Genomic DNA, 23,722 nt, shown 5'->3' on the forward strand with positions numbered 1-23,722 from the left:
TGTCTACGAACAGCGAATCCACACCGAGTTCACTGGGAGTCCAGTGACGCACCCATAGCAGGCTGGGACTCAGCCACAGAGCGGGGAGTTGGATAAAGCAGGTGCTGGGAGGAGTAAACGAGGCTGATTTCCCTTACTGCTCACCTGCGAAGTCCTGCAGACAGGATAGAAAGAAAACTCATGCGCATGCCCTCCAATGTTCAAGCCTCCTTGGGATAATCCATCTCAGACTTCCCAGGGAAAGCCGTCATTATTCATCCCTTTACCAGGAGAGGGGCAGAAGGGAAGGAGATCATACCTAAAGCAGACACCTGTTAGTAATGGAAGAGGAGCAGAAACATGGACCCCCTGTCTCCTTAAGGCCAACCCCGCCCCGGCAGCGCCTTATACCCATGGCTGGGCCTCACCTGCCTTGAGTGCTGGCACCAGGCAAGTGCAAAGAGGCAGGCCCCACTCCTGACATTCCCTCCCAGCCACAGACTGTCCACCGCCAAAGGCCAGGCCCTCCGTTGTGGTGTTCCCAGGAATCTGGAGAAAATTCAATAGAGGAAGCCTGAGGATGGGGTGGGAGGAGGAAATGGGGCAAAGAGGCCCTGCCAAGTTTTCCAGAGGAAATGAGTAACCCGTTGTTATGCAGTCACACAGCGCCAAGCGAGGAAGTGGCATTGTCTGGGGACCAGCCGCGGGACCTTACATAATAGGCACCCCTCTCACTTTCTGGCCCTGGCCGTATTTGGGGATTGGCAAAAACATCTGATGAGCACCTCCAGCCTGTGTAAACACTGGCTTTATTAGGGTGGTGGAGAGAGGTCTGGACGGGAGTTCTGGTTGGCTCGCGCTGAGTGAAATCAATTCCCATGGCCTCATCCTGCAGGCTCCCATCCGTTGGGCGGCAGTGCTGCTCAGTGGTTAGCCCCGACTCTGAGGCCAGGCTGCCAGCACCCATCCAGATTCCAGCTCCACCACTTTCCAGCTGTGGGAACTGAGCAAGCTGTTCAGCTGCTCTGTGCCTCAGTTGCCTTGTCTTTAAAATGATACTATTTGACCTGACTCCTAGGGTTACAGAGGATGAAGCAGAATCATACACATACAGTGCTCAGAACAATAGTTTGCACAAAAATAAGCTTTCAATGATGAGGCAGTCAGGGTCCTGGAGATAAACATAGTGCCCCCACCTTCAAGACAGGAAACAAAATAAGTAAAATACAGGGGTGGGGCCTGCATTCAGTAGAGTCTGCATTGGGTTTGGTGGCTGGGCAAGAGAGAGGCAGGGCAATCACTTCCCCCCAGCATCCAGGAAACACAAATGGAAAAGGAGTCTCCCTGGGAGCAAATAACAGAGGAGATAAGCTTGGAAATAAGAAACACCAAGTTCTTGGCCAGGCACAGTGACTCACACCTGCAATCCCAGCACTTTAGGAGGCTAAGGTGGGCAGATGGCTTGAGCCCAGGAGTTTGAGACCAGGGTGGATAACATGGTGAAACCCCATCGCTACAAAAAAATACAAAAATTAGCTGGGCATGGTGGAGCGCACCTGCAGTCCCAGCTGCTAGGAACGCTGAAGGGAAGGATCCCTTAAGCCTGGGAAGTTGAGGCTGCAGTGATGGCACCACCGCACGCCAGCTTGGGTGACAGAGCAAGACCCTGTCTCAAAAACAACAGCAACAACAAAAACCCCATCAAGCTCTTGCTGGAGATATAGGAAGATTCTAGCCAAGTTTAACAAAACCTTGAAATTCATTCCAATTAAATTCCCAGAGTCACAGTCCACGACATCATGATGAACCTGAAATATGCTCTAAGGGGGTTCTCAGCGGAGTCTATACATCCACCCACTGCTCTACATGGACAGACCTGGGCATGTCAGTGAGGGGGTCCAAAGGGAAAGAAAAACCCTTGACGCCCCAGGAACTGGTACCTTCACACACCCTGCTGGGGCCCCTACATTCCTATTCATAACTCATATAGACGTAGATACACACACACACACACACACACACACACAAACATGCACACACACACCATCTTTGTTTTGAAAAATAGGGAAACTGAGACACAGAAAGGTTATGTTCCCTGACTGAAGTCAAACCCTGAGTAAACTTAAAGGATCAGAATTCAAACCCAGGTTTATTTTATTCTCCACTGAAAAGGTTTCTGCCAGGTATGATGACTCACGCCTGTAATCCCAGCACTTTGGGAGGCCGAGGTGGATCACTTGAGGTCAGGGGTTCGAGACCAGCCTGGCCAACATGGTGAAACTTCGTCTCTACTAAAAATACAAAAAATTAGCTGGACGTAGTGGCGCACGCCTGTAATCCCAGCTAATTGGGAGGCTGAGGCTCAAGAATCGCTTGAACCCAGGAGGCAAAGGTTGTAATGAGCTGAGACCACGCCACTGCACTCCAGCCTGAGCAACAGAGTGAGACTCTGTCTCAAAAAAAATAATAATAATTCCCCCCTCACCGTAGGTTGTTTTTTTAAATTATTATTATTTGTGAAACAATCACAAACGTGTTGGGAACACAAAGCAAATCTTTTTCCCCTACAGCATGTGAGAGGGAGTGGCGGACCTCCTGATGTCCTGTCACTACAGAGTACTTCCATGTGTATTTTCCTGAAGCAAGGACATTCTCCCTTAGGACCACATTCTATAGGAACATCAGGAAGCTGACACAGATATGTAACTAACATCTAATGCTCCCAGCCATCCAAGGTTTAACAATTGTCCAGAATCAAGTTTTGCATTTAATTGTCATATCTCTTTAGTCTCTTTCAGTTGGAACCATTCCTCAGTCTTTCCCTGACACTCATGACCTGGACACTTTTTTTGTTTTGTTTTGTTTTGTTTTGTTTTGTTTTGTTTTGTTTTTGAGACGGAGTCTTGCTCTGTCCCCCAGGCTGGAGGGCAGTGGCGTGATCTCGGCTCACTGCAACCTCCACCTCCCAGGTTCACACCATTCACCTGCCTCAGCCTCCCAAGTAGCTGGGACTACAGGCGCCCGCCACCACGCCCTGCTAATTTTTTTTGTATTTTTAGTAGAGACGGGGTTTCACCATGTTAGCCAGGATAGTCTTGATCTCCTGACCTCGTGATCTGCCCACCTCGACCTCTCAAAGTGCTGGGATTACAGGCGTGAGCCACTGCGCCCGGCAGACCCCCACACTTCTGAAGATTATAAGGTAGTTACTTTGAAGCACATCCTTTAATTTGAGTTGGTCTGATATTTTCTCATGATCACATTCACATTATGTATCTTTATTAATTTTTTTTTTCTTTTAAAAAATTTTCCCTGGGAGCATAGAACGTATTAACATTTATTTTTCTTTTGCCTAATTGCACAGCAAGAGTTGGGAGGAAGATTTCCTGGAAGAAAGTAAATCATCTAAGTCAACTGTGATGACAACCCGCACCCAATCATTTTTAATTGGGCGAGGCAAAACGGTGTAGTAGTTTATGGCTTAGGGAGGGTTCCAGCAGTCTGCCTGTCTGGGGAAGGACTACAGCTTTTACACAGCCGAGTAGATCCTGGCATCATTTGCTCATGCCAGCTTTGCTTACAAATAAAAAAAAAAAAAAAAAAAAAAAACAGAAAAATGAAAAATAAAAAACTGAAAACCCTCAGAGCTCAGCTTAAAAAGACTTTTCATGCAATGCCAGGACTCTCCCTTTCCCACCCCCAAGCCCCCCTTGCTTCTGTCCCAAAGTACAATACATATGTTTATCTTGCTTCTAAGTAGGGGTATATTAAAATACTTGAGGATTTTCCCCTCCTAATTCTGGCATGCTGGCTCCCACTGGCTGTGCAGCCACATATCATGAAGTGCAAAAGCAACAGTAAATTATACCCTTTACAAACACAGGGATCTTTCCTGAGGTTGGAAGTCGCATCACTTGAAAGGCTGACTTTCTTCAAACTTCCAGGAACTGAGTGGCCCAGAGCCCGTCTATTTAAAGGTCAACCCAGCCCTGCTGTATTTGGAGGGCTGCCTCGGACACAGGCTTATTCTCGGCCCCTCTCTGCAGCCACCGCAGCAGGCCAGGCTGTGAGCAGCACTGTGTCCCTTTCAAAGGGAGAAGGGAGGCCACAGACAGAGGAGGGCCAGAGAGAGATGGGAGACTGGAAACAACCAGTTGCCGCCCCCTTCCCCACCGCACCCCTCTGGGGGATAGGGTGGAGTGATGGCGGCTAGCAGAGTAAACTCCTCCGCCATGATTAAATCTCGGAATCGAGCTTAGGTCCCAATTTTCAGGGACAAGATGGTCTATTTGATGACACTTTTAACTCAGCTGCCTGGGTCTAAGCTCCGGCAGAGCAGAGCAGATGGTAAAGAAGACAATTCAGGACCATGGTGATAGGTGTAGGGACCGTGGCAGTGGGATTTTGCAGTGTAGGAGAAAGATAGGGCTCAACTCGATAGAGCCTGAGCAAGTGGAAATTCACAGCGAAGGAGCAGGGTGGGGGTCGGAGGATAGAAAATTACTGACAGGCAACATTAGGAGTAAGGGGGATTCTGGTTAAACCAACCTATCAAGATTCTTGCTAAAGGCAGGCCAGGGTGACCAGACATCTTCTGGAAGGTGGTAGAAGATGAGGAACCCTATCTATCAGATATGGAAGATATTGAGGGCGGGTGGTCCTTACCAAACTGACTCAGCAGAGTTTTTTGCTAAAACTAGATTTTACAAGAAAGTGCACAGATGGGCCTAGGAAAAGACCTAGGTGTCCGATTAAATTGGGTAATTGGGTCAAGCAAAGAATCTTTGTCAGTAGGTAGTGGGAGATGGCCCCTGTACCAGTTTGACAAGGCAGCCAGAGGGCACGACAGCCCGCCTCACCCACCAACCACTCTGAGAATCTTGGGAAAGTATTTAACCCTTAGCTTGGTGTTAACTTACACAGGTCTGTGTGTATTTAATTCTATGAGCTTTGCTCAGTATTTGCTCACTCTTCAAACTGCTCGTGATTTCAGAAGATGCCAGGTAGTGAGACGTCACTGCTGACAGAGCACCTGCAGCGGACACAAGGATTCTGTGGTTGGGGGGTCAGCGCAGCTTACAGATGACTTCCAGGATGGTACAGTCAGTTGCCTAAAGTCACCCAGCTAAGGAGGCAGCATGGCCAGCATCCCAATGCTGATCGGTCTGACTCCGGAACATACCCTCTAATTTCATCACACTCTTCATACACCCCCATATTCATGAAGTCAGCAATATTGTAAAGAAGACAGGCCCCACAGATCCTGGACCATGCAGCCAGCAGTGCTAGGACGGAAAGAACTCATCCCCCCGAGAGGCATCCAAAAGGGTTTCATGGAAGAGGAGGCATTTAAAAGTTGCCCACAATGGGACTTTTTGACAGGTCAGAGAGAAAAGGAAGAGCAACCCAAGAGGAAAGTACATGAACAAAAGCAATAAGACGAGAAATGGGCCTGGATGGGTGATGACAACTGGCTGGTGAGGCTGAGCCCCTGCATGGCGAGGGAGCCCAGGACCCCTTCTGGATGTCTTTCCAGCCTGTGTGGAGTGGGTGTCCCCTCGATGCTCGTCACTGCACCATATCATTGACCCAGATTATTTCCAATCCCCACAACAGAGCAAGGAGTAGAGACAACTAGTCCCATTTTCAAAAGAGAAGTCCCCGGTTAGAGAAGCCACCACTACTGAGTGCCTGGTTCCTGAGCAACAGGCCCGGACTTGAACCCAGGGCTGTTTGGTACCAAGGTCCGTGAGTTTCCCATGCAGCCTTCCCACGTCCTTTTCCCCTTTCTGCTGAGGTCATTGTCGGCACAGAAAAGGATGTTCAGGGGGAATGAACGGAGGAGGGAAGGAAGGGGGGAACAGTGCCAAGGCTGTGATTCAATGCAGACCTTTCCTCGTGTCCGATTAGCCTGAAAAGACTTGGAAATCAAAACCAACCAAACAAAACACTCAACAGGCCAGCCCAGGAAGTTTCTATTCTCCGGAACAGAACTGAAAAGAGAGTGAGCAGGCCAAGGATCTCCAAGTCAGATACATCATCAGAGGGACTCAGGAAAGGGAACGTGTTGCCGGATAGTGTCTGAGGGTGGGCACCCGGGGACAGATCCTGGGGAGAGAATGTCTGTCTGTGTGATTTAGCAGGGAGCAGCCTCAGGAGAAAGGAAGGGAAGGCAGCAGAGCCAGGCAAGGAAAGGAGGTGGTCTCGGCTGGGGACCAACTCAGGCCATCCACAGGATGCTCTGGAACATGAAGCGCACCAGGGAGTTTGCCCCACATGGAAGCAAGGAGGAGCAGCCCTTTGCACCCCTGAGTCAGCCACGGCTGGTGCAGGGTGAGCAACTTCCCGGATGAAGCAGCTTCAGTTGGAGGAAGGCTAATCTCCAGAGAAGGGGTGCTGTGGACATTAGCAGCCGCCGTCTCGGCAGCTGGGGTGAGTGTGCCGGTCCAGGGAGCGGGACCTGGGGCAGCCCTTCAACAACATCCACTACAATTAGTCACAACTGAGTGACTGTGCGATGCTCAGGAATGATAACAGCCCCCATTTTTTAACATTTCCTGCAGTCAGCTTCCCTAGGCCAGATACTGCCTGGGCTGAATCAGCCTCTCAAATGGGTGCTGGAAACATCTGGGTCTGAGGGGACACCAGGGGCAGGAAAAGAACCACTCTGGGGAGAAGAGAGCCGGGAAGAGACCATGACTGGAGGGAAGCGGGCAGAACAAGACCAGCACTGCAGAGAGTCCCAGCTTTTCTCCACGCCTTTCTCCTGAAAAGAGCTGACATCTGGAATCAAATGCAACGAGCTGAGAATACAAACTCATGCTCCCATTCTTACACCCCAAAAAAGTCTAAAACTCAACTGGAAGTGGTGGCTCATGCCTGTAATCCCAGCACTTTGGGAGACCAAGGTGGGTGGATCGCCTGAGGTCAGGAGTTCGAGACTAGCCTGGCCAACATGGTGAAACCCCATCTCCACTAAAAATACAAAATTAGCTAGGCATGGTGGCGTGTGCCTGTAGTCCCAGCTACTTGGGAGGCTGAGGCAGGAGAATCAGTTGAAACCAGGAGGCAAAGGTTGCGGTGAGCCGAGATGGCACCACTGCACTCCAGCCTGGGCAACAAGAGTAAAACTCCATTTCAAAACACACAAAAACAAAAAACCTCTAAAACTCACAGAATAGCCTCTGATAAATCTTTTCATAAGATTATATAATCTCAATAATTACTTTCAATAAATTAATTGATGGATCCTATCACAGTGCCCACCATATGGTTACTGCTGAATAAAAGCTGAATGGCGTGTCCACTGAACACATTGTAACATCCACCACATGCTTACAGGCAACCTCCTAGGTCTTTCCCAAAATACTAGAGGCTCTCCTTTGCGAAGCTGAGTTTGGCCTTAATCACATGATGCTGGCTTTTTAACTAGATTCTTTTGATTTTTCAATGATTTTTTTTTTTTGATTCTTCATCTTGATTTTTCAACTAGAGCTTTGCTGTCCCCAAATGTTCATCAATAGATGAATAGATTTTTTTAAAATGCAATACACCTGTGCTAGGGAACATTATTCAGCCCTAAAGAGAAATGACGTGCTGATCTATGCTACAACGCAGATAAACCTTGAAAACATTACACCTAGTGAAAGAAGCCAGGCACAAAAGACCACTCCAGGATAAGTGTATTTGTAGTACGAGTAGCTCAGCAATTTCTTAGCACTCAGAGAATTGTGGGAAGAAAGAGGTGACTGCTGATAAAAACAAGATTTCTTTTTGGGGTGATGAAAATGCTCTCAAATTGATTGTGGTGATGGTTGCACAACTCCATGAATATATTACAAACAATTATGTTCGCCGAGCACAGTGGCTCATGCCTATAATCCCAGCACTACGGGAGGCCGAGGTGGCTGGATCAGTTAAGGCCAGGAGTTCAAGACCAGCCTGGGCAACATGAAAAAATCCTGTCTCTATTAAAAATCCAAAAGTTAGTCAGACATGGTGGTGTGTGCCTGTGGTCTCAGCGACTTGGGAAGCTGAAGCAGGAGAACAGCCTGAACCTGGGAGGCAGAGGTTGCAGTGAGCCAAGATGGCACCACTGCACTCCAGCCTGGGTGACAGAGCGAGACTCTGTCTCAAAGAAACAAAACAAAAAAAATTGTATTGTGTACCTTAAATGGGTGAGTTGCAGGTGAATTATATGTGAATTATATCTCAATAAAGCTGCTATATATAAAAAAGAAAGGAAGAAGTTTGCTGTGATGTGAAGGAATAACACCAGCAATGATGGATCTCAGTCACTGTATAGAAACACAAACTGGTGGCTTCTAGAAGAGGTCTGAACAGCTCCATGAACACACATACATGTGTCCCCAGACACATCCCCCTGGAAAGGAGGAAGAGAATAGCTGCTGCCCACCACTCCCCAAATCTCTGACCCCCGGCCTCCAACACCATGCCAGAGGGGGCACGGAGCAGACAGCCAGGAACTCTTATTTTGTCTCGTGCCCCGAGCAATTCCTAAACAGTGGGAGTTAAATATTTATAAAGCCGTCACTGTTTGTTTAATGTTCAATCTGTACTTGGGAAGGCTGATGCAGGGAAATGCTGAAGTGACAGCTGATTATACAACCCGGGAGAAGCGTGGTGCACCAGGATCTGACACTTCCCAGGGCTCTGGCCCTCACCTTCTCTCCCTTTTGCTCCCCAGCATGGGCTGCCTTCCTCCTTCTCCATGTGCCCCTGGGTTAGTGGGAGGCTCCTGTGTTTAGTCTCCTCTTCCTAGCTCCCGTGAAACAAGACAAAATAGCCCTTTTCACCAAAAGCCACAGTCTCCTTGCTTTTAATGTGATGTGAACAGTCCCCATGACTGGGATGCTATCGGGGAGAATCTTCCTTCATGGAACCCACTGCATTGAACCCTCTGCCAATAGAAGATACTGCTCAGAAGTGGGGACCCAAACCAAGGCAGTGAGAGCCGCACACTCAGACCAGGAACGCCTTCTGAGGCCTCCCCCCAAATCATCCTCCTCGTCCTCCTCTGAGCATGTCCCGCACCAGGCCCCAACCTGAATGCTTCATCGAAGATGAATGTTGGAATCCAACTCACAGGCTTCACATCTGGCTTTGTCATTTATCAGCAGCATGACATTAACCTGCTGTGACTCAGTTTCCCACACTGTGAAGCACAAATGAATGGCCCGTCTGCTTTGCAGAGTTGCTTGTGAGCATTAACTAAAATAGTACTTTGAGGCAGCCAGCAGTGCTATGACAAACTCAACGGTGACCCTGCCACCTGCTTCAGAGTCCTAACTCTAAACCTCACTTGTCTGTGACTTTGGGCAATTCCAGTCACTTGTCCCAGTCCTCCTCACTGGCCTACCCAGCAAATAAAATTACTATATAATGAAATAAAATGAGATACCTAATCAAATTATTAAAATGCGATATACAGTAAGATAAAATGAGATAGGGTGAGCACTGCCCAAAATATGGGTCAGGGCTTTCCGGTGTTGCTGATAGAGTGCAAGGTGGGGAGATGGCTGCTAATGCTCCTTCATGTCTGGGACTCCTGGGACTCTTTTGGGAGAGTCCTTTCTCTTTTGGGGGCCCAGATTCCTCTGAAAGTGGCTAATGCACAGGGATTATACTGCCAGCTGCATCCAGTAAGAGGTTCCCAGAATCTCCAAATTGCCTTCCCCATTATGGTGCCACCAGTTGGTCCGGAAGTAAAGAGATAGGCCTGGGCTAAGTAATGGTGAGAGACCCTGTCCAGCCTGCAGGACCTCTCCTAAGCCTGCCACCTTCCCTCCCTACCACTGTGTTGGCAGTAGAGTGGGGGACACAGATGGATAAGCAAGATCTCCCTCCTCAAGGAGTCCTGGGTCCCACAGTTAGCTGGACACATAACGAAACCCCTAATGAATGCAAGGATATGGTAGGAAGGTAGCTCAGAGAGGTGCAGTCAAGGCAAAGAAGAGTGAACTAGGCAGAAGGAACAGCAAGAGCTCTGCAGACATGGGAAACTGAGGCAGAAGAGAATCTCATTACCCCAGGAAAGAACCCACTTAAAATAGGTCCAGATATTTTGAAAAATCAAGCTTCATCACCTGCTTCTGACTCCTAGCTCTAACCATTTGGCTGTGATCCTGGGTGACTTTTGTCACTTGTCCTAGCCCTCCTTAGTGGGGCGGGGGGGATTATCTTGGAAAAATAAAGAATTATAAAAATGACTTTATATTTATTAGTATACAATTTATAATTACACGTAAACTATACATAAAATAAGATTTATCTTATACTTTGAAACCTGAACTGGCCAGGTGCGGTGGCTCAAGCCTGTAATCCCAGCACTTTGGGAGGCCAAGGCGGGCAGATCACGAGGTCAGGAGTTCAAGACCAGTCTGACCAATATGGTAAAACACCATCTCTACTAAAAATACAAAAATTAGCCGGGCATGGTGGCACATGCTTGTAGTCCTAGCAACTCGGGAGGCAGAGGTTGCAGTGAGCTGAGATCGTGCCACTGCACTCCAGTCTGGGCGATAGAGCAAGACTCTGTCTCATTGGAAAAAAAAAAAACTTGAACCAGAAATTATAATTCTATATTATAATTCTATTTATTTGTTTATTTATTTTTCGAGACAGAGTCTCGCTTTCTCACCCAGACTGCAGTGCGGTGAGGCAATCTTGGCTCACTGCAACCTCCGCCTCCTGAGTTCAAGTGATTCTCATGCACAGCCTCCCAAGTGGACAGGATTACAGGCATGCACCACAATGCCCAGCTAATTTTCTGTATTTTTTAATAGAGATGGGGTTTTCATATGTCAGCCAGGCTGGTCTCAAACTCCTGGCCTCAAGTGATCCTCCCGCCTTGGCCTCCCAAAGTGCTGGGATTACAAGCATGAGTCACTGTGCCCGACCCCTGAAATTATCATTTTAAACTATGATCTAATTTGCTGAGTTGTGTACAGAATGAATCTAATGTTGAGGCCTTCCTTAGCACACATTTTCTCACAAAATATAAACTTCCTTCACTCCACTCCTTCATCATTGGTCCAAGGAATCATTTTGCAAAAGACCTTTCAAAGACCTCTCTTAATTTTTTTTTTAACATTTTTAAATCACTTTCCCTTGATTTGCATAGAGAGCCATCATCTTTCCTTTTTCTTCTCCACGGTTAACTGCTCTGATCCTGCTAGTGCTCCCAATGCTCCCCATTTGCTGTACCCTCAGCATTACTCAGCGCTCAGCACACAGGCGGTGTTAGTAAGCATGTGTGGTTCATGAAGCCTCTCACAGGCCTTTGCTGATTCCAGGAAACCCTGCAGCTGGTGCAAAACGTGTAATTTCTGGCAGCTGATTTGCCTTAGAGAGAAAAGCCCCTGTTCCCCAATTCCGCCACTGTCATTTCATTGAAAATGTAGGCAATCATAATGACCAACACTTAAATATTTTATTGCAGTTGCATATTTGTTAACCAATCAAAGGGTAGGACCTTTCTTTGGTGCGCTGACTAGAGATGCAAATTGTCTTTCATGCAAAATACACACTCACAAGTCAACATCTACAATTCCTGGTTTCAATTTCTTTAAAGCAGTGCCAAAATTAATCACCTGTAAAGCATATGGAATACAAACTCTTTATGGTTTTACAACTTTTTACAGCTGTTTTGCCTTTAAGTTATTTGGTGACAATTTTGTTTTAGCAAAGCAATATTATCCATTCTATCCAACGTACTAAACTTTTCATAAAACAACTCTTTATAAACTCAATTTTCATTAGTTTATGTAGTATTTAATTACCAACACAACAACTTTTGGCAAGCACATACATCAACTAGTAGTAACAAGCCTTCTGGGCACACCAATATCAATAGCTAACATTTATTGAGTGTGTACCGTATCATAAAACACTGTTCTAAGCCTTTAAACCTACTAATTCATTTAATGCTCATAATCACTTTAGAAGGTGGGTACTAGTATTAGTCTCATTTTACAGATGCAGCATATAGGCAAAGAGAGGTTAATTAACTTGCCCAAGGTCACACAGCTAAGAAATAGAAAAAATTTTGAATCTGGAAAGTTGGGCTTCTGGGTAGCCCGCAGAGCCTTTAATGAGCCTGGAGCCTCACTGAGTTTGCTTTTACAAAGGGAATGAGTAACATCACTTAATTCAGTGAGTAGGCCAAATGGAGGTCAGCTAAGAGTTTCTGCTGTTCTTGCAGCGGACTGACAGATGTTTACAACGTCTGGCCATCAGTAAATGACTGATTATCATTGGATGTGGGTGGGCTGAATATTGGCAGTGAGTTTATTCATGCATATTTTTATGCTAAGATGACTTTTGCCGTCCTAGGCAAGCTCTGTCTGCAGGAACGCAGATAACACAGGACTCCCTCAAATTCTGTGTGGCTAGAACATGAACCACTGCTGGGGACAGGACAAGAGGAGAGGCCAGGGGAGACTTCAAGGCCAGATGTGTCAGGCCAAGGGTTTTAGATTTAACTTTGCCTATAGATACTTCTTCATGTTCAGTGACTGGCCAGAAATTGCACCTGCCTACTGCTGCAAAGGGATAAGATTCAGGAGACCCCCAAACTGCTGGCACAAAAGGTAGAGCAGAAAGAAAGGGAAGAAAACCTGAAAGTGGAATGGCGGGCCTGCATGCGAGGGCTTGGAGGCTTCCCTTCCACTTCTGACCTTCCCCGAGTCCCCGGGACACCTGCACTGCTGGATGGTGGGCCACAGTGAGTGAGGCCAAGAAACGAAGGCAGGGACCCTGACCAGAGGCCAGGCAGCTCTTCCAGGCAGAGGGAAGGTCAGACATCTGATCTCTGAGCTCTCGGTCCAGCGTCCTTTCCACCGCCCTATGCCACAGTCGCCAACAGAGCCAGAGTGGGTAGCAGGAAGGTGACTGCTCAGGGGAGGGGGCAAACCCCACTCAGACTGGATGAAGAGTGAGAAAAAATATATACCATTGCACAAAAGTGGAGAGAAGCCCTCAGTCTCCAAAGCCCCCCTCCTGAAGCCCAGACAGACTGTGTCGCTAAGTCAATAACTTCCCAGGGTAGAGGGTTAAGAAGAGGAAATGGCTTTGTTACCTGAATCCTTTTCACTTGTTAAAAGAAGTCACCTTCCTGCTCCTTGAAGTAATCGACATCAAGGAGGAATGCAGGGAATTTTCAGCTCCTCAGCCAGCTAACAAGGTGTTGTGTTAGAACGTGCACACTCCATAGCAGCCCAAATACTACTTAAAGTGCAGAGGCAGGTGGCATTAGAAACTAAACAAGCCAACAAAAGTGAACCAGGCTTCACTGCTCCCTGGCTAGCAGAAGCTGAGGGCCGGCCAGGCTCCTGGTACCCGACGTGCAATCACATCTCAAGGGAGGGAAGGCCCAACACACACTGCCTTCACCAACCTGACAGCTGTCACCTGAGGAAGGGCGTCAGGACAGCCCCAAAGATCAGAACCCAGAGAGCTGGGAGAAAGCACCCACGACCCACCGAGAGGAAGAACATTCGAACTCTGCACACCATCTTTCAGTGGTAGTGAGTGCCCCGTCAGTGGAGGTATTCCAGGGCTGACTAAACAGACAAGTAGCCAGGTTGCTGTGAGCAGGCGTTCACCTTATCTCTTGGGTGGTTAGAAGAGAATGCAGAGACTCAAAGCTTGTGCATTTGCTCACTGCATGACAAATGCATATCAGAAAGGTTGCACAATCTAACCCGGCCCTTTGTTCCTTCACATTCTTTCTCTCTAGGGCTTTCTCTGCAAAGCTAGAGGAGCTGTGTGGATGTCAGGAGCCAAGTGTCCTTTCTTCCTTTATGGAGGGCCTACTATGTGCCGGCACTGTCTGGGGAACTCAGACGAATCGTGCAAGCCCCTAGTGCCAGTTCTCTAGCGATATGGCACAATGGCTCCAGTTTATCAATGAGACTAGAAGCCAATAAACATTCCTGAGGGCCTAGTGGCTCCAGTTGTGAAAGCCACCGTCGTTGGTGGTAATGTTATTCTATTATTCCCACTGACACATGAGGACACAGATCAGGGAAGAGAAAGGACGCCCTCCGTTCACTGAGCAAGTCTGTGGAGGAGCTGGCTTTCCAATGTAGCCAGCCATACCCAGCTCTAAGATCCACACTCTTTCCCTGGCTGTGCTGGATGGGGCGATACACAGTCCCACACCCCCAGGAATGCCCCCTCCACCAGGAAAGTCAGGACTTGTCTCCACTCTCCCATCCACTGCCTTCGGGGGTCATTCCACCGTTTCCTCTATATTTCACCATTGGCTCAATTGAATTCCGGTGGCGCAGGCCTCCCCCGAGGCATGGCAGAGACGAGCAGGGTTTTGAGAGCAGAGATGAAAGGCAGCGCTGCAGAGCACATGAGGTCTCAGTACAAATGTCAACTGCTTTCATCAGGAAAACCCAAAATTACCCACTCTTACACGCAGTCTTTCATCTGCTACGGGGCAAGCAGAGGCTGCTTATTAGAAATGCTGCCTTGTCCGTAATCTCCTTGTGGGGGACGGGGTTGAGGGGCAAACGCCAGCGTCACCCTCAGAATCACGGCGCTGCCTCACTCTGAGGGGCGGCTGGCCTGTCGGAAACACAGGCTCCACTCTGCCCTTGGTCACCAGACGCTGACTAACCGGACAGAGAGGAGGTCTGCCTGGGCCAGCTGCCACCACTGCAGAGGCGGACTCTGCCAAAAGACGGCTGTCCCCAGAGCGGGCTGCAGGAGCGTCGGACCGGCCAAACCACTGCTGTGCACCTCCCACACATACAGCCTGCAGCTCCAGGAAACAGAGGTTTGAGACCACAAACTAAATGTACAGGAGGGCTGACCGGCCCCTCTATTTCTTCCTTCTCTCTTTCTCCAGCAAAGCCAGCAATTGAGAACTCCACATCATAGATTGCTGTGGCTAAAAGGGGCCTCTTGAGGTCACTGATACGGTTGCCCTGGATCAAGAGCAGTCTGTCCTGGGTCATCACAGGAGCCAGGCTATAATCCTCATGAAAGGATCTCAAGAGAGCGCTGGTTTCCTTTATTGCTACCAGAGCAGCCTGCACCTTTCTGAATCCCAGCACTCATGACATTTGACTTTTGCCTTTTAGTCCAATATCTATCGCCTACTCATGATCTGTGAGCCCTTAAGACCAGGGGCCATTTTAGTCTTCTCTGTGTCTTCAGGACTTAACACAAGGCCTGGTCCAGAGAGCTGCTTAGTAAATGTGGGTGGGTGGATGAGTGGGTGCATGGATGGATTAGTAGATGGTAGTGGAAGCAGAAAAGGGAAGAGAGAGAAGAGAGTTGTAACTAGGGGCATCAACCACATCTACTCTAGACTGCCACAATCACAGAACTTTTGGGCCAAAGTGGGCTTGAGAGATGCTCTAAGTCTCACTGCCACTCCTTATTTTGCAGAGGAGAAAACTTAAACTCTAGCACTCACTGTTTTGTGCAAGGTGAGATAATCCATCCTAACACCTCAAGCTTTTGGCAGCCTCCATCAGAAAGGATAAACAGCAATCCATCCTGCTATCAGAACCGAAACGATACACTCCTCTAGCTTGTGCAAGGAGAAGTGCTGCCTCTAACCTGCAACCCAGAAAGCTTCACCTCAGTGCTGCTAAAAATACAATAAAATCAAGAGGAAGTGGGGCTCAGGAAGGAAGGAACACAGGTCTCCACCACTACAAGCCAAGCTTAAGGTGATGGCCCACAACTTCCTACCAGGAAGGCCAGTCCTCTCTGCTTCTCACCTGGATCACACACCTCACCAGGATGAGAGGAGGACAAAGCTGAGCATTTGGATCTTGCGGGAATAATTCCTACTATGAGAGAAAATGCAGCCAAAATCCAGAGACCAGAATGAAATCATCCATCTCCTGCTTAGTTATGGCGAACACAGGCACATCAATCCATGACTACTTCCTGACAGCCAGCTGTGCATTCAGTCCTGGGCTGAGCACACATAAAGGACAAGAAGTCTAAATCCTGACCAGGCCCACATTGAGGTCATTGACCTACTACTCACTCATTCATGCACTTGTTCACACAACAAATCATTATTGAGCACCAACCACATGCCACAGCACTACATTGGGGAGTTTGGGTCTGTTCTCTGCTGAGTATGCAAGAAGCTTGAACTTGATTCCAGGAGAGAACATGTAACAATAACCATCTTGCACATCACTCATGTCTGCACAGTGCTTTTCCATTCTCAAAGCACTTGCCCCTACATGGTGTGTTTAATCCTTACAAAACCCCAGGGAAGACATCAGATAAGTGTTCTCATGCTCTCCCACTGCACATTTAGGGAAACTGAGGTACTGAGGGTTGAAGGCACTCATCCATGACCACATAGTGGAATTGTGGCTCAAACCCACATCTTCTGTTTTCTTTTGTCTATAAATCTTTGCTTCCCTATAAGTGGGATGTGGGGAGTCCGTGTTGGCCTAGTGGCCAGAGTGGGCTGGACTGTGAAGGACGTGAATATGTGGAAAGCACAGGGCAAGGTTGCAAGAAAAGACATAGAGCTAGGCTCTTCAGGGTCAGGTGACGTACCCATGGCACACAGCACTTGGCATGAGCCAAGAATCTGAAGCAAAGCAAACAAAACAAAAGCTGTCCGCTGCGGAGGAGGAGGAACATAGAAAAGTGATCAAAAGCAGCATTCTAGAGTCAGACCAATCCCGGTTCCACTTCTACACTGTGTGCTCTAACGGAGCCTCTACTTTCTCATCTGTAGAATGGGGCTAGTGAACCCATCCCATCTCTATAGAATCCACCAGGTTTAAGTGCCAGGCACAGTATCCACATATCCTCTTTTTTTTTTTTTTTTTTTTTTGAGAGGGAGTTTTACTCTTGTTGCCCAGACTGGAGTACAATGATGCAATCTTGGCTCACTGCAGCCTCCACCTCCCAGATTCAAGTGATTCTCCTGCCTCAGCCTCCCAAGTAGCTGGGATTACAGGCATGCACCACCACACCCGGCTAATTTTGTATTTTTAGTAGAGACATGATTTCTCCATATTGGTCAGGCTGATCTCAAACTCTCGACTTCAGGTGATCCGCTGCCAGTCTCAGCCTCCCAAAGTGCTGGGATTACAGACGTAAGCCACTGAGTTTGGCCCACATGTCCTCTTTTAACCTGATGGAATCTGTGATGTCACAACTATTTTAATTGAGGTAAAATCTACATAACATAATATTAACCATTTTAAAGTGTATAAAATCAGTGACATTTGTTTAGTACATTCACAACGTGGTATAATCACCATGTCTATCTAGTTCCAAAACATTTTCATCACCCCAAATAAAACTTTGTACTCATTGGCCAGGCATGGTGGCTCACACCTGTAATCCCAACACTTTGGGAGGCTGAGGTGGGTGGATCACCTGAGGTCGGGAGTTCGAGACCAGCCTGGCCAACATGGTGAAACCCCATCTCTACCAAAAATACAAAATTAGCTGGGTGTGGTGGCGTATGACTGTGATCCTAGCTACTCAGGAGGCTGAGGCAAGAGAATCACATGAGCACAGGAGGTGGAGGTTGCAGTGAGCTGAGATTGTGCCACTGCACTCCAGCACTCCAGCCTGGGAAACAAGAGCGAAACTTGTTCTCAAAAAAAAAAAAAGAAAAAACCAACAACACTTTGTACCCATTAAGCAGCTACTCCCCATTGTCCCCAGCAACCATTAATCTGCTTTCTGTCTCTATAATTTTGCTTATTCTTGAAAATTCACAAAAATGGAATCAGACAATCCGTGACTTTTTGTGCCTAGCTTCCATCACCTAGAACGGCATTTTTGAGGTTCATCCATGTTGTAACATGTGTCAATGTCTCATTCCATTTTACAGTTGAATACTGTTTGCTATTCTTCCACGGACAGACATCGGACATCTGGGTTGTCCCCAACTTCTGGCTTTCGTGAATAGTGCACATGCGTGTACAAGCTTTTTGCAGACATACGCTTCCAGCTCTCTTGGATATACACCCAGGAGTGGAATTGCTGGGTCATATGTAATTCTATATTTGACTCTTTGAGGAACCACCAAACTGTCTTCCACAGAGACTGTATCACCTTACATTCCTACCAGCAATGTACAAGGGTTCCAATTTCTCCACATCCTCACCAACACTTGCTATTTTCTGTTGTGTGTGTGTGTGTCTTTTTTTTAATTATAGCCATCCTAGTAGGTATGAAGGGGTATCTCATGGTTTTAATTTGCATCTCCCTAACAACCAATGCTATTGAGCAGATATCTTTTCATGTGTTTATTGGCCATTTATATAACTTCTCTGGAGAAATGTGTGTTCAAGTCTTCTGCCCATTCTGAAACTGGGTTGTCTTTTTGTTTTTGAGTCCACTAATGTTTTGAGCAAGTATGTAGCCAACTCATATGCTGCCTCAAGCCTATTCATCTGGCAGTCCCAGACACTACTGAAAAGCAGGGTTGGTGTGAGGCCAGGGAGCTGCTGGATTCTGCATGCGGGTCTGGAGAGAACAGAGAGCCGTGTGTGTGGCCCCAAACCCTTCACTTAGAGAGGCTGCTGGAGCCTCTGGAGATGTCCAGGTGAGAGCAAAGGACATGATTAAAATGGGTGGGAAGTGGGACCTTCGAGGAAGGTTAGAAGAGATTAAGGGAGGGAAAAACTGTGGACGACTTAATCCCACATAGACCCTGGAGTGTCTGAGTGTCTGAGTGTCTGAGTGTCTGAGTAGGTGATTTCAAGGAATCAGTGGCCAGCTGTTTTCCATTTCCCTAGCAGAATAGAAGGAAATGTGCACTGTCGGGGAGAGGGTTAGGCTGAGCACAAGAAAGTGCTTCCATACTGAAGAGCTCTACCTGGCAGAAATCTGCCAACACTTGGCATAGAATGCAGACCACCCATGGGGAAGACTAGACCCACCCAAGCAGCAGCGCCCAACAGAAACCAGGCTTAACTGCCCCTGTCCCCTATGGAAACACCTTCTTCAGCAGAGAGAGAGGGACTCATCACAGTCATGTGTGGTCCAGCATTAACCTTAACACCACATGGCCTCCCAACATGGGAGGGCCCATACTGGGCTCAGGTCAATGGATCAGGCTAGGTCCAGTGAAATCTTGGTTTGAAGGCTAAGTGCCAGGGAGCATGTTGTACCTGACTCTGAGGAATGCATGGCTGATGGGAGGATGGGGAAACCGCTCACTCCAAACTAGCAGAAGCCACAGGCACCATGAAAACACCTGGAAAGAAAGGCTCTTGGACAAGAAGCTGAGCTTCAAAGTTAGCAAGAAGAAAGGGAAGAGGCCAAGCTGGTGGCTCACACCAGTAATCCCAGCACTTTGGGAGGCCGAGGCAAGTGGATCACTTGAGGTCAGGAGTTCAGGACCAGCCTGGCCAACATGGTAAAAACCCCATCTCTACTAAAAAGAAAAAAACAAGGTGGGGTGTGAGGGGGGTGGGCAGGCTTGGTGGTTCACGCCTGTAATCCCAACACTTTGGGAGGTGAAGGCAGGTGGATTACCTGAGGTCAGGAGTTTGAGACCAGCCTGGCCAACATGGTGAAACCCCATCTCTGCTAAAAACACAAAAAATTAGTCTGGCAGGGTGGCAAGTATCTGTAATCCCAGCTACTTGGGAGGCTGAGGCAGGAGAATTGCTTGAACCCAGGAGGTGTAGGCTGCAGTGAGCCGAGATCGAGCCATTGCCCTCCAGCCTGGGCAACAGAGTGAGATTCTGTTTCAAAAAAAGGGAGGAAGCGAGGGAAAGATATAAAATGACCCAGTATTTGGGGTCAGTGGACATGTGTTCAATGCTAATGTCACCATTTATAATTTCTGGCAAATTCCTTCACCTTTCCTCCTCTATCACAATAGGGATAATCCAATTCTCCCTGGGATGGAGTGGAATAACACGAATGAGTCAGCTCACAGGAGGCTGCTGACCTCCCCTCGTGGAGGGCTGTACCTCAGCAGCTGCTCTCCTGAATGTGCTCTGCAGCCTCCTGGGTTCCAATCCCTCCTTGGCTACTTACTTGCCAAGGGATCTTTGGCAGATTACTTAATTCTTCTGAGCCTCCGTTTCCTCATCTGTAGAATGGGTGTGTAATAATAGTACTTATTATAGGGTGGTTGTGTGTGTTACATGAGTTAACATGTAGAAATCACTTGGAAGACGAATGGGAAGTGCTCAAAACTTTAAGTAGCTATTATTCCATAGCTTTCAATAAAATAAACAATCCTTCTTCCTAAACTCTCTACACGTTTAGTATAGATTTCTGCACAGTGGGCTGAGCTGAATGCAGGATATTCAAACTGCAGGATCACAGAACTTTAAAACATGTGGGATCTGGAGAAACTAATGTTCTGCTCCAAGAAGTGAAGAGACAGGTACGAAGGCTCGCCTAATTCAAGGCACTCAAATCCAGGTCTCCACTAAAAGCTGCTTACTCCGCTGCCCTCTCCCCATCCACCAACTTCCCCACACTGAGCCGCACCCATTTTTTATCCATTATGAAACAAGCGCCACCCGTAAACCTGTGGTGAGGTTCAGTTAAAACAGTTTACTGAATGTAAAGCTGTTCTTTTTGCCATCGCCTAAGATAAGGACCTGAGGCCAAAGGGAGCAGGGAGGTCACCCATAGTGCGGACCCCGAGTCACAACAAAAGAACCATCAATTTCTCTAAATAGCACTCCAAGCAGCAAAGAAAAGCACAGCAGACGGGGCACGCATGCTATTAGACACAGCTGGTGTAAGCCCTAGTTCTATAACTGTGCCTTTGGATAAGTTCCTGACCTGCCCTGGGCCACAGTTTCCTCATCTGTAAAACAGGGACTATGCAGGGGTGGTAGCGAGGATGAGAAACAGAGGCTTATACAGTGCCTGCGGTTTGGCAGCCTGTTTTTATCAGTGCTGTCGTCTCCTCCGGAGACCTCCAGCTCTGCACTTCACAATGGCCGCAGGGATCCGTTTCAGAGATTCACAGGCCGGGGACTGGCCCTGCAGAGCATTCGCAAGGCCAGCCAGGTGAACAGCTGGGAGCTGGGGACCAGCAGCCACTCAGTTCTGCTGTGCAGGTCAGAGCAACTGCACACAGGATCGCTCCCCTTGCGGTATCTTCAGGGCTTTGAGTCTCAACCCAGCTGCGTCTGGACGCACTCAACTGACACAGGCCCAGGAAAATAATGGCCAGAACAAACGAACACATATAGCACAAGCAAGGGGGTGGCTCTACTAAGAGGAGCCAGACACAGGCTGCAAACGGCAGAGGAGGTCACTATTCTGGGAGTCCCGCCTGTGTGACCTCCTCTGAGCCCCTGGATGGTTCGGGGCAGGAGGAAGAGGAGATGGAAGTCTACAGGTCCAGCCTGCCCCGGGTTCTGGGATTGACAGATTGTCAGAACTGAGTTAAAGCTTCTATAAGTAAGCCTGACCCATCAAGACTGTAGCACAGGAATGTTTTACAACAATTTCTATCGCTCTTCACCGTACAATGCACAATCTCTCTCTCTCTGCCTCTCTCTCTCTCTCTCTCTCTCTCACACACACACACACACACACACACACACACACACAGAGCAGACTGATACAATGGTTAATAGCACAAACTCTGGAGCCAGACTGTTGGGGCTGGAACACCAGCAAGCCACTTTCAGCAGTGTGACATTAGACATTATACTTTGCCTCTCTGATCCTCCAGTTTTCTCATTTGTAAAATGGGGCTGATTATAGCACCATCCTCCTAGGATTTTTACAGGAATTAAATTATTTAACAGACAAGACCTAATTCGCACTGCCCAGAAGTTAATAAGTACTAGATAAATGTCAGCTATGATTATTAGTTACTAATCTAGTTATTATCAGTAGGAAGTCATTTAATTTAACTGATTTGACTGGTAGGTTCTTCATGAGTTGTCAGTCACACAGAGATTTACCAAGGAAAGGCTATAAAGAAAAGAAGGCAGAAAATTAGCATTCTTTGTCAGCTTCCTATACATGTGATCATTTCAGTTCAAGATTTCACATTGCCCTACAAAACTGAGGTTGTGATCCCCAGTTTACAGATGAGGACACCAAAGTTTGGAGAAGCCAAGGCAATAGAGTTAGATTCCAAAGCTAATAAATTTATTATGGAACAAAAACCAGCTTCTAAAATGTCATCTGCTTGTGCATGTTTCCATGACCCCGTACCTTTCACACACAACTTCCCATGCCTCCATCTCCCCAGTCCTCCCACTGGTCCCATTTCCCCCTTGCGTGGCCAGCAGAGACCCGAGTCCATGGTGGACACTGCTTAGGCACCCCACTAATTGCTCTTCCAGCCCATGTACAGAGCTGATCTTACGGCAGGGTGAGGACAGACACGGTGTGCAGAGACCCTTCCCCGCACCCGGCACCTTGCAGACAATCACGCCCAGCCTCTGCCCCATGTGGGAAAAACTTCCTCCCACTCTGGTGCTGCAGGTATGAATCTCAGCCGCAGTGACGACTGTGGCACCTACAGGCCTGATAAACACCCCGACAAGAAAAAGATCATCAAGTACCCTGCTTCTCTCTGGTTCCTAAATCCTTTGGCCAAACGTTTTCCCCACACCCCTCCACTCCAGTTGGCTGCTCATTGCCTGTCAGAAAGAAGTCCCAGGTCGCTCTCAGTCCCAGAGCCCCTGCATGGACTCTGCCCACTGTCCCTTCCCAACATAGAGGCCCCAATTCTGGGGTCCCCTACGCCGCACGCTGCACCACCACATCCCCGTGCCTGCTCCGGACAGCACTAACCTCCCATGACCGGTGAGACCAAAGCAGTTCTTAAAAGTTCAATCCACTCGGTTCTTAAATGAAAAACAGTTGCCCGTGAGTCACCTCCAAAGAGCTCCACACATATGCCAAACATTCGGTGTGCACTATTTCAACTGATCCTTGACACAATGCCCTGAAGCGAGCACTATGATCACACTCATTTTGCAGCTGGGAAAACCAAGGTTCAGAAGGTGAAGTGACTAGAATCACATGCTGGTAAGCCATGATTCAGACCCAGGCCCTCACTCTCTTGAGATGCATCACTTTGAAGACTCTTTCATACTGTTTTCCTGCAGTTTCACCCCATGTGGGGAGAGAGAGCCCTGTTTTTCCAGGAAACACCCTGAGAACACAGCAGACAGCCACTTATATTCTTGAATGATCTGAATAGTCAAAGTAGCCAATAGGCAAGGACAAAAATGCAGCCTGCATGACCCATTTCCCTTTAATTTTTAAAAGTCTCTTTCAACCAGGTCTCTTCAGAGTTCTTCATCCATCAGCAAATACGAACTAACACCATATTGAGGGCTTTCAAATATACAGTGGGCCAAACCTTGTCCTTCCACCAGAAATACGCACAGGATCACAAGAGACATGGACCTACAATGCCAGGGGCCACGTGGGGAAGAAAAGGGCAGCATCTATGAGCTAAGAGGACAGAGCAACCAACTCTGCTGGGTAAGTCAGAACGGGTTTTGAAGACCCAGCAGCTGGGTTCAAAGCTAAAACTGGATGGGGACTGGAAAGGGAGACAGAGGCGGAGGGTGACAGCCCCTCTTAGCACTGGTGATGGTGGCTGCCTCACCTCCCTGTGGCAGGGATCCTACTGCTACGATGGTTCAGACACCTCCCGCAGCCCTTCCACCTACACGCCAAGGAGTTTCTCCATCCGACTCAAAGTCCACTAGGAAACTAGCAGTGCTATTGCATCTAATCTCAAGGTCCCAGACAA

The 23,722-nt window shown here is 48.0% G+C and overlaps 1 protein-coding gene across 1 annotated transcript in view; it reads right to left on the reverse strand.

Annotated features, from left to right (window-relative positions):
• LOC105537642 overlaps positions 1-23,722 on the reverse strand; it is a 183,377-nt gene that overhangs the window by 11,479 nt on the left and 148,176 nt on the right. The window contains exons 4-5 of the mRNA XM_011977287.1: positions 408-528; positions 145-154 (exon numbers count right to left, since the gene is read on the reverse strand). Of these exons, the coding sequence (XP_011832677.1) occupies positions 145-154; positions 408-528 (131 nt within the window). The remainder of the gene's footprint in view (positions 1-144; positions 155-407; positions 529-23,722) is intronic.

This window comes from Mandrillus leucophaeus, unplaced genomic scaffold (assembly GCF_000951045.1).
Source record: "Mandrillus leucophaeus isolate KB7577 unplaced genomic scaffold, Mleu.le_1.0 Scaffold177, whole genome shotgun sequence".
Taxonomy (NCBI): domain Eukaryota; kingdom Metazoa; phylum Chordata; class Mammalia; order Primates; family Cercopithecidae; genus Mandrillus; species Mandrillus leucophaeus.